General features: G+C 37.4%; 1 protein-coding gene across 1 annotated transcript in view; it reads right to left on the bottom strand.

The window, feature by feature from the left end:
- The window catches only part of angpt1 (angiopoietin 1), a 187342-nt gene that overhangs the window by 125894 nt on the left and 44639 nt on the right, over positions 1 to 16809 (bottom strand). Inside the window, exon 3 of the mRNA XM_065290414.1 lies at positions 12345 to 12485. Coding sequence (XP_065146486.1) covers positions 12345 to 12368 — 24 coding nt within the window. The 5' untranslated portion in view covers positions 12369 to 12485. The remainder of the gene's footprint in view (positions 1 to 12344; positions 12486 to 16809) is intronic.

Genomic DNA, 16809 nt, shown 5'->3' with positions numbered 1-16809 from the left:
TGCCTATGGAAATAAACAAAATAACTTCTTTAAAGCATCCTTCTAAATCAAGTAATTTTTCACAATACACATTGTTTCTAAGCAGGATTACAGAAAATCATACCCCCAGGTCCACAGTAAGGAACCCAAAGGCAACTGTGACACAGGAATAAAAACACAAAAGACAGAGGAGAGACAAAAACCTTGGGAGAAACCAGACCTAGCTTCTTCCAACCTATACGAATGTATATACAGTATGTAAAATACGCTATAGCAGCATAACTAGATATTAATTTACACCCTAAGCCCATCCGACGGTTAGTGGTCAGTGATCCATCAAATAACAACATTAGGCTAATGACACTGACTTTTCAACTAGCGGCACATTCCTGTTAATTATAAACAACAACTGTGCATTTGTGAGAAGGGTGTGTAATGATGCATTTGTCTTACTTTGTTTGCATTGTATTGTAAGGCTGTGGTGTTATCTTTATTTACCTCCTCCGGAGACCCTGAATGTTCATGTTTACTGCTCCCCTGACGCTGTGCTGCTTTCCTGAGATTAGCAGCTGCATTACAGCAAATTGCTTGTGTGTATAATCACACCATATAGAGTATAATACATATAGCAAATAAACTTTCTTGGTATGATTCCAATTTCATATTAATATGTGCATGCATCCCTGTACTAAAAAATGATACAGGGTTCTCAAAACTTTTGCCAATTAATTTATGTGTATTTAAAAAGTGACTTACAAAAGTGAGGAAAAACACAATGTTTCTTGTTAGGGAGGCAATAATGTGAAAAGTTTTATACAAAGTTACTTTTTAGCTTAAAATTTCAACAGTTATTAGAGACAGTAGTTTTACTTGTTTAGAGAGGAACAAGGGATTTTTATAGACATAGCATTCAAAATGCACAGTAAAAAAGTTAATTCAACTTAAAAGTAAATAATTTTACATAACCTTTTTTAGTTAATTCTCACTAGTTGACCTGCGCATTCTTTCTTAATGATTAATGGTAAACAAACTTGGTTTGCTGTCCTCAAAGGGAGCACTGAACCTTTATAGAGAGCGAACCTGAAGGAAAGGCTTTACGTTTTTTGAGGAGAAAATTTCAGGATTTTTCTCAATTTAATAGACTTTATTGGACTTCAGCAGATTCAACGCAGTTTCAAGGAGATCTAAACGATCCCAAACAAGGCATAAAGGTCTTATATAGCAAAACGATTGTCAATTTCAGCTAGAAAAATAAAAAATATGCCACAATTTCTAATTTTGCGTGATACTCCAGCACGACCTTACGTAATGCGTAAGCACGTTTAAAGGTCACGTGTCACAAATGTGAAACGCACGTTTGCGGATCATTTTAAACAAAAAAAACTGACACAAAGACATTAATTAGTATCATTCCACATACAACAATGGACGGTAGTTTCGCATAAGCTATGCATGACCTTTCAACGTGCTTAAACAGTACATAAGGTCATGCTGGGGCGTCACACGGCGGATTAACAAACTAACAAACTTTCACGCTGCACTCAGTGACGATTACCCACGCGGCCAATAGGAACGGGGCATCCAAACATGCGCAAAAAGCTAAATGGACGAAAAGCTTGTAACTGTGTGTCGGAATTCCCGGAGCTGTATAATACATGTTTACGCTCCTATATAGACGTCGGAAAAAAAGCTGTGTCATCATGGAAACACATATTAATTCAACTTGGCATGTCAGGTGTGTTTTAAGTCAGGTAGCTTGTTGTATGTAGGCAGCTTAAGTTACGTGAAATGGAGACGGGCAACAGCAGCGTCTGTATTCCTCCTCCATTACTTAATCCAAATAAAAATACTTAAATAATTTATAATAATCCCACTTAAAGTTTTGAAAACTCCGCCTACTTTGGTCTGGCCAGCATAGCGCAAATCGCTTGGCTGCGCTGAACCTAGCTGCGAGCGCAGCGCACACCGCGTGAAAGCCCTTTTAGGCATGCAGGGTGTAAAACCAACGAGTGTGTTGTTCCCGCCTGCAGGACATTTTAGAGCGTCTGTGCTTTAATGAAGCGCTTGGATTTATGGCATCAGTTTTAAGAAGGTTGTGGCTGTGAGAGTGTTGCCCTTAAGAGTAAATCAGCTACTTTTTCCACCAATCAAGCAACAAGAGTCATAAATGAATAAAAAAATTACAAATAATACTACAAATTATATACTATCGTGTATCGGCGATCTCACAGGCTGATGATAGGACGATCTCAAAATGGGGCATATTGCCCAACACTAACTGCAGCTATTTCTTGAAACTTCCAATTATTAAATTTTCATCTTAAACATTGCCCTTTGAGAATGTTTGAGCTAAATAAAGCTTTAATAAGACTTTCAATAATATAATTATCAAAGAATTGGATTAAAAGTTCTGACAAAGTATTATTGCATTATCTGGTGCGAGCAAGTTCACCAGACCGACCACATAACAGAAATTCTCAAAACTCTTAACAACGAATCCCATGGTGATTTTTCACATGCCTCCAATTACGCCTCAAATTGCCAAAAGGAAACAGTTAATTAGGAGCATTACTCCAGAATGACTCCAGTTAGCAAACAGCATGTGAACTCAGACTCCGCATGACAGTCAACAACTGTGGACCATGAGAAATCGTCTGAGTCAGACTTTATTTCAAAGGCAAATTAAAAGAAACTGATATCATCTGATGTTATAAATGTCAAAATTCTGGCTGTGGCTCTGTAAATTCATTTTTAAAGGAGGATTTTTAGAGGATGGGCCGCTGTTAAATATTTCATGAATAAACATTACTGAATTTGCCTTTCTTTAAAATTGGCTGGCTGGCATACATAATAAAGACTGACTGTATATGAACTTTTATTCCAGAATAAAATGCTTTGGGATTTATATCTAATACAGCTCAGATGCACTCCCCCATAATGAAAAATAAACATGAAGATGGGAACGGACACAATGCTGTCAACAATAATGTGTGAGTTTATTTACGAAACCTATATCTTCAGTGCTATATGAGGTTATACGGGCTATATAATTCTCATCACTGCCGCTACTCAAAGTGCATTGAATGTCTGGAACTCAAATGTTATTTGTAATGCTAAATTTACACTAGACTGTTTCTGCTGTGAGGCATGTTAAAGCATAACGTCAATCACATTTGTGATTTGAGCAGCACATTAAAGCAATTAAAAAGTTCTGACAGCTTGATGAATTTATTTGACTATCAAGTGACTCTGTGGGTAGCAGTGAAAGTGTACTGTATGAGAGAGAGAGACAGAGGCTGTATAACGTGGTCAATAATTGTCATGTTGCTGTTGTTTTTTGTTCCATGTGAGATCTCCCAGTGAATGCCAGTTAATGAGTGTCACACAATGTTAAAATGTCATGCAAGTGCTATGCCATAATGAGTTATGTCATTTTTTTTTGGTGCTTGCAACCAATCTGTGTGTGTGGGGGGTCTGCATGGCACATTGCATCTTCATGTGATCTCAACTGCATCGATGACTTTATAATAACCTGCATCGCTCAATTTGCCTTTTAATGTTCACATGAATGATCTCAGGGGTTTAGGCCTCATATAACCATATTGCAGAGACAGATCATTGTGTCACAGAAAAAGACTGAGAGAGCGGGGAAAGAAAACACTGGGAGAGAGAAAATGCTTTTAAAAGCAATGAGAATTGATGATTTTTACCAGAATCAAAAACTCCTTGCATACGTACTAGAAGGCAAAAGTTTGCATGTTATGGGTAGTAATAGGATGACTGTGGACATGCCAACAGACTGTATAACTACAGATCAGATTTCTAGTCATTTGTCTATCACTTTATAAGCCTAATTGGTGATGGTAATATGAAAGCTAGTTACTGTTTCCAAGGTGAATATGCTAAAGTGAAAATGCTAGTTATCCTCACAAACAAGCTTAATATGTGTTGTGTGTTTTACTATTGTAAATGTCCATTGCTATCTCATGGCAATTTGTGTATATTTTACAATGTGGCTAATCTTTATTATTTCGTATGACCACATTCATACATTTTTTGTTAGATTTGCTTTTGTCCCTGTGACGTTGGAGTAAGGGGTTGGGTTCCTTTATTTTATTTAAAAAAAAATTTTGACAATCATATGTTTGTGTATGATTCACTTTGTACAAATTCATACAAATTATAGCCTGGGTTTCCCCATGCTGCCTTGCGTGCAAATTTATTCATGCTGCAAGTCTAGCATGGAAACCATGGACCAGTTTTTCCCCTGAAATAGGGAACCAATCACAGAACGGGGAGGGGGCAGCAAGACAATGACGACGTCTATGCGACACACCAAAGCAGTTTTGTTTATCCATTATTGCGACCTAAACATTCCTAGGTGTCTGGAAAGCCAGTCAAGTGCACTTGTCTTTAACATCAAGAGCTCTGCGTTTCTCTCACACACGCATCCATGCACGAACCATCAAGAGGCGCAAATGTATGCGTGTGTTCGTCAGGATGATGGTTTGCCTGGATGCGTGCGTTAACGCGTGTAATTACAGAATAATATAATACAAGCAAAACATTTTGACACAAACGCAACTTTATACTGAAATCGCGAGACAGCATTTCAACTCGACGAGTTGTCAAAATAGTCAAAGCAGCAAGCACATGCTTCGTTCTTTTATGTCTTCGGTCTCCGCTCGGCATCTGCAGTTGGCTCTCAACCACACTTCAAAGACCCGCCCCATTCTACTTCTGATTGGCTAGTTTGTTAAAAGTGAAAGATGTGTTCCTCTCATACTATTTGTATGCGAACGCATGAACTTAAACTGATATAATTTTTTACATTCGCTCCCAACGGGGCACGCCGGAGATGCAAAACTTTAAGCCCTGCATACTACTCGCCTTGCCTACTGCTTTTCGCCTACTATATAGTAGCACACGTCTCATTTTCTATAAGACTGGTGCTAGCCAGGCTATACAAATTAGCTAACACAGGTAGATTTTTGGTTTAAAATCGGTTTTAAGTAACAACTTAATTTTCTAGCTGAAGTGTCAAGAAAACAACAAAAAATCCATTCACTTTTCTGAAAAACATTCAACATTCCTTATCTCATACACACACACAATGTTTACCTACCCTCATAATTGCAAAATGAGCCTTAAGATTCAACCTTAATTTACAAAATTATCCATGTGAAGATAATTTCATCTGAAAGAGTTCACTGATTTTTATTGCAAGCAAACAATTTTTTAAACAAACAATGTTTAGTGTGATAATTGTTTTATTGAATATTTTAAACTTCAAAACTACTGTTTTTATTTTGGAAATATTTTAAAAGATGGTTAACAGATGGTAAATAAAGATACATGGTGCATTTTTCAGAAAGCCAGTGGTAATAAACAGAGAGACAGAAAGGTCTGTTGTACGAGTTGGAAGGGCATTTTAGTGAAACAAGGATTGACAGATGGGACTTAAAAAGAGTGAAGTAAGCATAAAAACTGAAGTGACAGCTGCTTCACTTCTTCTGAGACCCTCAATGCACTGTTGCTGAGAATATGCTATTCATGCATCATTTACTATCTCACAACCGTTCAAATGGAGGTCTCAGTAGATTGCTTTAACACTTTAAGGGGGTGGACAGGCCTCATCCTAGTCCCGGACTAAAATGCATATTTAATTTAAAAACATCTTGCACTGACATATCTTAACATATATCAGTGCCATGGTTTTGTCACAAGGTGCACATCATTCTTGTTATTTGTAAGGTACAGTATGTTTGTAAAAATTACTTACATACCCTAATATAATTAATACTTAACCTAAGGAGTAATCTACAGTAACCCTGTCTGGGAACTGCCCATGAGTTTAAGGGTGAGTGGCTATGCTTAAAAAAGCACACTAACATGAACTGCAATTTTAACATCTCCATATTTGATTAAGCAGACATATTAATACATCCCCCATCCCTCAAAAAATGATGCAAAAATAATTAAATTAAATGTGCATAAAAATCAGAGTTTAAGCTTACTAAATACGCAATACCATACATAAAAAAAAAATGTGTTGTTGTTGTTGCTTTTATTTTTAACAGGGTTTGTTAGTGTATCCATGGCCTCACTGAATCAATAGCAAGACAATTAGGTGTAATTGCACAGACACCACTAGTTTAGTCTTCAACAAGTTTCCCGAACCACCGCCTAAAGACTCCAAGTCTCTATTACTAAAAATTTAGGGAAAGGCCAAAACAATTACCTTACCTCAAACCTAAGGGTACTTCCAAAGTTAAAAAAACAAAGAATGCAGGAGAAACGGATCAAGCAATGGATATAAGCTAACACTAAAGTAATTTTCTTTGGCTGCTAAAATAAAGAACATTTTATTTTTTCAGGGGATATATAGCATGATTTTGTCTGGCAGCCGAGATGGGCAACCATTAAGTCATTGGCAGTCATTTTGCTTATAGTCAGGCTTTACTGGGCTCCTGATAAAAGTAGGGGAATACCAGACCGACGAAATGAGCCCATTATAAAGGGTGAACAAGTATTTAAATTGAGTGACAGACATGTCTCCCTGACAACCAAGCTTCTTCTCAAGTACAAATATCACAGGTTATTGAAGGAAAATGGGGAATTACTCGCCCGTGTTGTCTGGAGCAACTTGCTGGAGCAGGTCCCATGTGGTGGATCAACAAGGCATCAGATCTTAACTGCAGGAAAAACTGGCTTAAGTCACTCCAAACAACCAAAACAGAGTTGGTACAGATCTTTAAGTTCAGCCCCTGCCAGGAACTAAAGCAGAAAACCATACACTTAAGGAAATACTTATGTGCCATTCAAAACTGAATTGAAATTTCCTATCCGTAAGAGTGCAAAGAAACTCCATTTGGACTTCCAACTTGGAACTTAAATAAAATGCATTACATGGTCTAGAATTACTTCAAAAACCTGTTAGTAAATGTTTAGAGACAGGGGGATACTATATGGTAAATTGTTATCACATACGATATACAGTAACCGTACAGCTGCAGAACAAATGCTAAAATTGCATCATTTATTTGCTTTAACAATTGAGTTTTTTCCTATATGAAGTAATCCAAGTTTTGTGCAATGGAATGTCATTATGGTTGAAAATTACAAGATACAGAAAAACCCTGCAGCCGACTGAATCGAAGACAGCATAAGTTACCAATTTATGAATCATTGCTTTGGATTCTTGTAAGACGAGTAAGGGATAATGTAGAAGCGAAGCGGAGGGTCTTGTATCACACTGAAGGGGCTTATTTCCCGATAACTACCGGCTGCCTCTACATTATCCCGCTTATTACACGGCTACTTGCCACATAAGAAAAAAAACTGGACATGAATATGAACTTGAAACATTTTATTGGCATATTTGTTTTAAATTAACATTTTTATCCTTCCGCGAAACTTTGCACAGATGCATAAAATGATCGTAATACCTTATTAAGATCCTCTGCTTCATACTTGTCTGTCTCCATTTTTTTCTCTTTTAGCCAGTCTTTGAGAAGTTTTAATGCCCATTCTGTATTTTTTTGTGTGTTGGCTTCGTAGCTGTCATGCTCTATTTTGTCAAGTTCAGCCTCAGTTAGCTCTCTGTGTCTTGTCGTTGTTCGTTCTTCTATCCACTGTTTAAATGTTTTGTTTTTTCCGTACATGTTAAAATTAATGTCAAAATGTTGTGGTTGTCCAGTGTTTGTCACAAGATGGCGCCAAACAGTAATCTTTATTGGCGCGGAGCGATTTAAATCGTACAAGTAGTACCGGCTATGCGTTATTACTTTGGAGCGGTTATTATTTGAAAAGAACGAACCTGCAAATGTCTCAACTGACCAATCAGAATCAAGCATTCCAGAGAGCCGTGTAATAAGATGAGATAACAATCCTGAAGCAACTGCATTAGGCTACTTTATCTTGGGTATGAAAATGTCTTCAGTTCCTTTAGGAAAGTTTAAGTCTTACAGAATAAATATCTTGTTTTGAACACCAGCTACAGTATCTGCAGACACTTTCATCCCTCTCTCATAGTGAAGGGAGGTGTGAGCCCCAGAACAAGACCTCTCCTTGTGTACCTCTGTTTGCTTGAAGAGGCGTGCTCTCACATAGCTGGGTTTCACTGGCTGTCTTTGCAAAACTCACACCTTCCTGGTTCCCTGGACACTACTGTATGTGTGTGTGTGTGTGTGTGTGTGTGTTTGTGTGTGTACTTGTGCTGCTTTTATGGACCTCATTGGCTTCTCTAAGGTCAACAAATGGACCGAGTCATGCAATGATTTCCTGTTTTCTGTATCAAACTGCGCAAAGGAAATGTTTTGGGTCTGCCAGCTTTGTTGGAAAGTCATTTTTGCCAACATTATTTATTTATACTGCACACTAGGCTGAGAGGGTTTTTCATTTTAATGATGCGTTACCATAAAAATATAGTTGTTGTTAATGTTTCATTATACTAGGCTTATTAAATAATGACGATGAACATATTTCAGTTGTTTTCCTAAATCCAAGAGCCGGTGCCTTTACATAATTACAATGGTTGTATATCTATGAGACAATAGCAATTACTAAAGGGCTTTTCACACTGCGCTTAACCCTGGGTTATCTTCGTTCTAAACCCCGCTTTTAAACCTGGGTTAAAGGAAAACACCACCGTTTTTAAATATTTTACTATGTTCCTACCTAAACTTAGATAAATGAATATATACCTATCTTTTTTCAATACGGGCACTTCATTGTTGCACTGTGCGTCGTGAATGTGTTAGCATTTAGCCTAGCCCCATTCATTTCTTGGGATACAAACAGGGATGAATATAGAAGCCACCAAACACTTCCATGTTTTCCCTATTTAAATACTGTTACATAGTAGTTACCCAAGTAAGTATGGTGGCACAAAATAAAACGGCAATTTTTCAAGTGGATAAAAAATGAGAACTATATTGTATGGCGGAAGAGCACTTAGTTTGCAGTACCCCTCTCGTTCAAGGATGATGATGTTACTGTGCCAGAAGTTGACAAATTTTACCTGTTATAAAACATGAATTTATAATGTTTATTAGTGGAACTGAAGGTTGGATTAAACATGAAACGCACATGATCATTGTCATTAGTGAGATGTGGCTTTGGAGAATGCTCTGAAGTAAGGGTGGGATCTTATGCTTTCAAAGCTAGCATGCTATGGCTAGCATCTACAAATTTGCCTATCTTTTAATACCAACATTGAACAATTGTTATCCATGGACATCTCCAAAACCAAACATGTTTTTCTGTCAACAGTTTGTTTATTGCAGCTTTGGTGAGAATGGCAGCTGGCCACACGTTTCCCACAGTGAAATGCATCTCTGAGCAGCTCTATAGCCCAGCATGGCTGATTAGCTGGCAGCAGGTGAGTGTAATAGGCCAATTAACTGCCTGCCAACTCGCCACCCAGTTCATCCAAATCACAAAAAGCACAACAGGGTTCTGTTTCAGATAAATTATTACAAAGGCCACCCAGTTTCTCGTCCTCTAAAAGGTCCCTGTGGAATGGTTTATTACAGTTTGCATTGGTTGAAAATGTAAGTTAGTTTACGTAAAATGCTTTAAATGCTGTTTGTCTTCAAAACTAGAGCCACAATCAACACTACACTATGTTTCTATGTAGTAATGAATTCGTAACAGAATAAATGTGATGAATCCATAAAAGCTGCGACATTTCAGAATAGTCTGGAAAAAATACAGCTGTGCCATTTTGTTAGCTTCGCGTGTTTGGCAACATTATACAGTACATGGTGCTTTCCGAGAATTAAAGCTTTCAATTCTTTTCAGTTCCCAACTGAAAAAAATGAAGATTTAAACCACCTCTATAAAGTTTATGTTTTGTATTTCTTAGCATTTAATGCGTTGCTGGTTATCTGGCAACCATACAGTATGGCTGAAAGTGTAATGGTAGGGGAGCAGGGACGTGCACAGGGGGGTTGCTCAGGTTGCCCGGGCAACTGCCCATATGCCCTTCTCGACTCAAGTTGCCCTTCCGAGGTGGAATTTTTTTTTACTTTTACTTCTTTTACACTATGCAGCGTTCCTTCGTTACTGTATTTTAATTAATTACGAAATTTGTATTTTATTTTTAAATTGCTATCTTGTGTTTCTGGCGCATTCGCGAATTAATGACTCGTTTGAGTCGATTCCTTACAAAGTTTTGCAAATAAACGAGTCTTTTGAATCGATTCTTTACAAAGCGAATGGGCCAAACGTTTAAATTGGTTCGCGAATCAGTTTGAATGAATTGTTCAGATCGCTGCAAAAACGGAATCGTCCGAAGCTGTTTTACTCGTAACCTATGTAGAAACACGCAGAATATAACTATTTTTGGGTGACGTGGAAATTAATTTACCAATCTTTTAACTAAAAGCAAAACTTCACACATGTACCAACGCGACCTGTTCGTCGTCAGACACAGTTAAACGCGTGCAACCTCCAGAAGCACTGAAGCACAGATTGAAGAAAATCCATCGATGATTGACATCTGATTCGCTGTATACTGTACTGTATATGATGTAAGTGATTCTCACAAAACACACGTGACATGACAACGTAAGAAAACATGAGTTTTGTCTAAAATCATTTTTATGTAAGTGTAAACTGTCAATGTCCTCAGACCATCTTAGGAGATTTCTAACTTTATACATAGTGAATGCAAAACTGTTGTCAGCTTACTTGTCTGATATTTCAGCTATAAGCTACATCGTCATTGAGACTAGAGTTAATTTGTTAATTTGAAATGCTTGTCTATTCTGTGTTTGTATTCTTTTTTTCTGTACTGTTTGTATATGTTGCAGTTTTACACATACTGTAGAAGTGCCCTTCATAAGTATTCATCTGTTTGTTTTGGAGTCAAGAAATGTCTAAACATTAAAAGATGAACATGAGACAAAAGTACAGAATCTGTCACAGTATTTTTTTAATTGTCACTTAGCTTTGTCCTGATTGTTTACACATGAAAAGCATAAAATGTGTAGGATCAGTTTGATTCACTTATGTGCATTTGTGTACAACATACATAAGTCAGCATTTAATGCTGTTGTTCTTTGTTGTTAAAGCATGTATGTGTTGAAACATAAACAAAGGTTAATAAAATGTGACTTTCTAAACTTCTGACATACTGATACTTATCTTACCAATTTCTGGTCTCCACAGCAAACAGAAAAATCTTGTCTTTACAGTTCTGATACTTATGGAGGGCACTGTATTGTGTGTGTGTGTGTGTGTGTGTGTGTGTGTGTGTGTGTGTGTGTGTGTGTGTGTGTGTGTGTGTGTGTGTGTGTGTGTGTGTGTGTGTTTGCGCGTGTATATCTAGATTTATTTTTTCATGAGTAACTAGTAACTCGCTACTTGAGTATTATTTTCATTGCATACTTTTTACTTCTACTTGAGTAATTATTTATTTAGTTACTTGTACTTTTACTTGAGTAAAGTTTTTGGCTACTCTTTCCAGCTCTGTTAAAATCTTCATGAATCTAGGCTGAGTTTGCCACGTTTAAGCCTAAATAATCAGACAGATAGCAGCTAGCTACAGCTTGCAGACAAGCAGTCTAGGCTACAATTTTTTTGGTAGGCATTAGGCATGCTGATTTTAATAAAGACCCTGTTATTCTCAATCCTTCATATACTGTAGGCCGTGTTTAAAAAAATATTTAGGGGGGGGGGTGCCCTTTATTTAGGTCAGAGCAACTGCCCCTAAAAATTCCTGTGCACGTCCCTGTAGGGGAGAGTGGGGTAAGTTGTCACATGACTGCTGGCATTACTGCTGAAACTGTTGAAATGTCCTCACAGTAGTTTTAGAGTTTTTTGCACCATCTCCAGATGTTGGAGAGCAGGGGCTGTGATGATGCCCACCTTGTCAGAAAATGTTCTTGACGGATGATGAAGGTAATCTCAATGATAAATTGTTATCACCCGCTGTAGGGCTTTGTGGTCAGCAGTACACAGCCTGTCAGAGTCTGCAGTAGGAGGTCTGTAAAAATTAGTAGCCCTTTTCAACCAGCTTATGCTCCTGTACATATTAACACACACATGAGCTGTTCTGAGACAGATGCAGAGAGTTTTAAAGGTATTAACTTTCACTACATCATTATTAGGTTGTGTTTGCGCCAATGGAGATGGCACACTGTGTGGATCTGTTAGGTCATACTAGGCAAATTAGAAAAGATGCAATGTGTCTAAACTGGTGTCATTTAACAGCCTATTTGTGTACTTCCTGAGAACAGAGGTCAATGCACAAGTCATAACTGTACATCGATGTGTTTTTTTTTGTATTGAAATGATGGTGGTCTTGAATCAGGTGGGGATTGCAGCTTGAACCAAAACCATGTTGTCTATGAACATACCTGATTGATGATTTGCTGTGCCATCGGCGTGTGCAGGCTTGAGCAGGTTCACTTTTAGTAGTGACCTTGGCACCTCATTTGCAAACAGAAGGAGCAGTCCAGCCTGGCAGGGTGCAGCTCTGTGGGCAGGTTCTGTTTTTTCTGGGTTCACATAGGGCATAAAATGTGTTCAGCTCATTAGGCAGAGAAGCACCATAAGAAGCACAGATCTGTTTCTGTTTGTTGTCTAAGATTGTACCACATGGGCCATAAGTCATTAAAGCTTACTTGTTTTTAATTGATCGTTACTCAATTTTGCTTAAATGTAATGCCTGATTAAAATACAAATATTTAATGCCAGATTCAATACGTGATCTCTTAACTAATGGTTAATGGTTCTTGATAAGATAACAAATAGTCTAAGATTTCCAAAAACCTTTTCTTTTTGAATCATTTAAATTGTTAGAAATGACCAATGTGATACTTATCGTATCGTGTATAAGTAGATTAGTTCCACTAGCATAACAAAGTTGGTATTGAACAGTCCATTTATCACACGTTCATCAGTCATTCTTCTTCATTATTTTTAGTTGTCATTTTATGTGCATATAAAAATAATGAATTTAAACCCGGCACCATTTATCACAAAATAGCTACTTTTTAAACGGTGCAACACGTTCCCAAAACACACAAATGGTCTCCAACAAAAAGCCAAAGGAATTTTATGGTCTGTGTAAGATGATTAAAACATATTTGGTCCATTGTATTGCAGAACTGGAAAATTCAACATGATTTTGCCAATATAGAGTTGGTTGGTTGGTTTGGAACATGGTTAGGTGTTTTACTGACTAAATCATGGTATGAAAATACTCTCTGTAACAAAGGAAGTGGCCTGTTAAACAAAAAACGCATTCATTCATATCATAGATGAACTGTTATATTGCTCAATTTTTGGCATACGGTGCAGGTATATTTTAATGGGGTGCGTTTCACAGCTTTTCTCTTTATTAAAAATGCTATGCACCCCTCTCCTTTAGAACTTATTTCGGTGAGAAAACTAGGTTTGTTTGAGAAGATACATTTTTAAATAAAGTAAAGGAAGTAAATGCTTAATAAATTAAATTCCTTATGGATATCCAGAAAAAAATTATTAACAGTAACCTCCCATTTTTCGGAAAATGCCACAATGCTGGAACAATTACGAAACTTAAAATTCCCAGACTCTAATGGGTCCAAAAGCAATTTTTCAAAAATTACCCAAGGCACACTTCCAAAGGACGGCATTCCCTCCACAAAATTCCTTCATCACACACAGTCCTGTCATCTGAATTGAAAAATAACACAGTCTGCTGCCATTCAGTGGCAGAATTAGCATGAAAAGAGATGATTCAAGATGTTGTTTAAACATAACTGACACTCTTTTCCATTTCTCATGCTGTGACTTGAGGTCAGCCAGCATGTGAGGGCTGCAAGAATCACTTCAATAAAAAGTGGCTTGTTATCACTTTCATAGCTCCTGTGGAATCGAGGATTGGAGGGGAGGATGGTGGCTTGAGGGGGCGTTTCATAAACAAGGGTCTCACAAAGGGACATTTCTCATTTCAAAACTAATAAACTCCACTTTTTCTGAATACGGCACCAGGCCATCCAATACTCCCGTATTCATGCAACTGCAGGCTGGTATAATATGTCTGCTTGATGGATTTTCTCCTTAAAACCTTCACCAGACTCCAGCATTATCCACAGAAAGTTACAGCTTTGTCTGCTTGTGCATCTACTAAGTGCGTACCTTTACTACCCTTTTCATTCGCTTTTCTTTTTTTATTCTACTAAACAAGGTAAATAACCTGCTCTCCTGTTGACATTAGGATAGGTTTCTGACTATTTTGAAGGCAGAACAGAAGAGACATTTTGTTAGAAGGTCAATCTCGCCAAAGTCCCCAAATATTCATTCATAAACTCCTAAAGTCATCGGCCCACATCAAACAATAATGCCACAAGGAAAACACCAAGCAAGAGAGGAAAAGTGTGGGCATATAATGCAAACAAGACCATGTGTACATAAAAAATACATCTAAATATTTATGCTCTATTTATACCACACATTCCAGTGGCTACTCAGTTTGATCTACAACATACATCCGCAAAAATATGAGGCAAAAATCCAGGCCTGTAAGCAGGGGCGCAATAAACAGTTTCAAGGGGGGTATGCGAGACAGAATTTTGGGCCCCTTTCTTTAGATGATTGTTTGATTTTCATACTATAATGTGTAGCTATAGAAAATTACTCAATTGGGTGCGTTTATTTAATTTTACAAGTCACATTTGCACCTAAAAATAAATGCATGAAGCGAAAAAAAAAAGATTTAGGCTATTCGAAAAACGAATACCATTTTAATCTGGAATTGCAGAAAACATTTACATGACTGATTTTAAAGAGATCACTAAAAGAAGAATAATGCATGGAGATGCATTTCTGAATCTATGGAAATCTATGGAAGGCGCTTTGAAAGTCATGACCAGCAGCCATATCAAAGTTTGACCAGCAGCCATATCACCCTGTAGCCCAAGACAGCTTGCCCACTGAAGCTAAGCAGGGCTGAGCCTGGTCAGTACTTGGATGGGAGACCACTTGGGAAAAACCAGGTTGCTGCTGGTAGTGGTGTTAGTGAGACCAGCAGGGGGTGCTCACCCTGTGGTCTGTGTGGGTCCTAACGCCCCAGTATAGTGATGGGGACACTATACTGTCAAAAAAAAGCACCGTCCTTCGGATGAGATGTTAAACCGAGGTCCTGACTCTCTGTGGTCATTAAAAATCCCAGGATGTCCTTCGAAAAAGAGTAGGGGTGTGCCCCGGCATCCTGGCCAAACTTGCCCATTGTCCTACTAATCATCCCTCATACTAATTGGCTATATCACTCTGTCTCCTCTCCACTGATAAGCTGGTGTGTTGTGGGCGTTCTGGTGCAATATGGCTGCCGTCGCATCATCCAGGTGGATGCTGCACATTGGTGGTGGTTGAGGAGATTCCCCAGTTTATATGTAAAGCGCTATATAAATGTAAGGAATTATTATTATTATTATTATGGCAGTCAAGTTTTCTGTGCGGTTTTAGAAGCGAAATGTGTACATTTATGTTTAGCCTATAATAGTTCATTCTTCAGAGTTCAATTCAATTCATATTGATGATCTTTATAGCCCATTTAAAAATGTTCTTACAAACCGATTGTATTCATCAGAAAACACCACTTATATTCTCTTTATGTCGTTGTTCTCTGTGCGTGTGGTATGTGTTTCCCGCAACCCCCACACACGTCCTCCGCTCATGACAAAAAGCGTGGTCGGCAAAAGTTTTAAAAATTAATATTACGTAGATTTTTTTAAAAGTGTGTGCCTCGCCCACGCACGCCCTTAGCCAGTGACACAGAAATTGCAAAAAGCACAATCGGCTAAAGTTTTAAATATGACGTTGATTTTCAGTCAAAAGCATGCCGCAATCATCAAATGTGCTGCTGATGGGCATTTAATTTCTGTGCACCGAAGGCTGTTTTTTGAAAAGCGATAAAAGTGATATACTCCCTAATATGATTTTGCACATCCAACAACAACTACTGTATATTATTACAGAAATAATACTGCATGTTTTGGCATTTGATAGCATATTGCAGTAGTTTATATATACGTAATGATGCACGGTGTTCTTCTTAATGTTCTTTTTATTTAATATTCACAACACTTATCAACAAAACATTCATTAAAATTAAGAGACTAATTATATTAAACAAAATTTATTTTAAGTAAAAATTTGAAGCAAACACAACTTAAATTAAACTCGAAAATTATGTCTTATGATTTACTCTATTTTTACCGTCATATTAGCCTTCAATTCATTACAACGCCCAACATATAGCGTTTAAAATTCTTAAGTCTTAATAATCGAATTAAATTGAAACAAAACAGTAACAACATTGCAACAATATTTAAACAAAACAATACTTAAACATAAATATAGAACAGACATTCTCTATTCGGATACATGTTAAAAACAATCTGATATACCGTTTATAATAGCTGTACTAAGGGCTAAACCTCCGTTGCAAACCTGAATAAAAATGAATCACTTTCACTTTGAAAATGATGCGCTGTCACATTAAAACCAGCTCTTAGTCATTTAAATTTAAGTCAATTACAATGGCTAAGACAATTCTCCTATTTCATGTTTATTTAATAAAGTCCACAATTGCAGAAAATAATATTTTTAACTACGCCTATTAAGTAATTGTCCGTCTTAGAAATGCAATGGCCTATTTTTCAGCAGTCGCTATCCTAATATTTCCTTAAAGCAACACCAAAGAGTTTTTTTTACCTTAAAATAACGCTTCCAAAACAGTTTCAGTCGTTCATCCACTCTAAACAGGGTAAACAGCACTTTCACATTCGCTTTGCAGCCCTCTATCGGCCAAAACCGCACTAAAGAAGTTTCCAA

This window comes from Paramisgurnus dabryanus, chromosome 19 (genome assembly GCF_030506205.2).
Source record: "Paramisgurnus dabryanus chromosome 19, PD_genome_1.1, whole genome shotgun sequence".
Classification (NCBI taxonomy): domain Eukaryota; kingdom Metazoa; phylum Chordata; class Actinopteri; order Cypriniformes; family Cobitidae; genus Paramisgurnus; species Paramisgurnus dabryanus.
The sequence above is the reverse complement of the archived record's forward strand: the minus strand, read 5'-3'. Positions and strand labels throughout refer to the sequence as shown.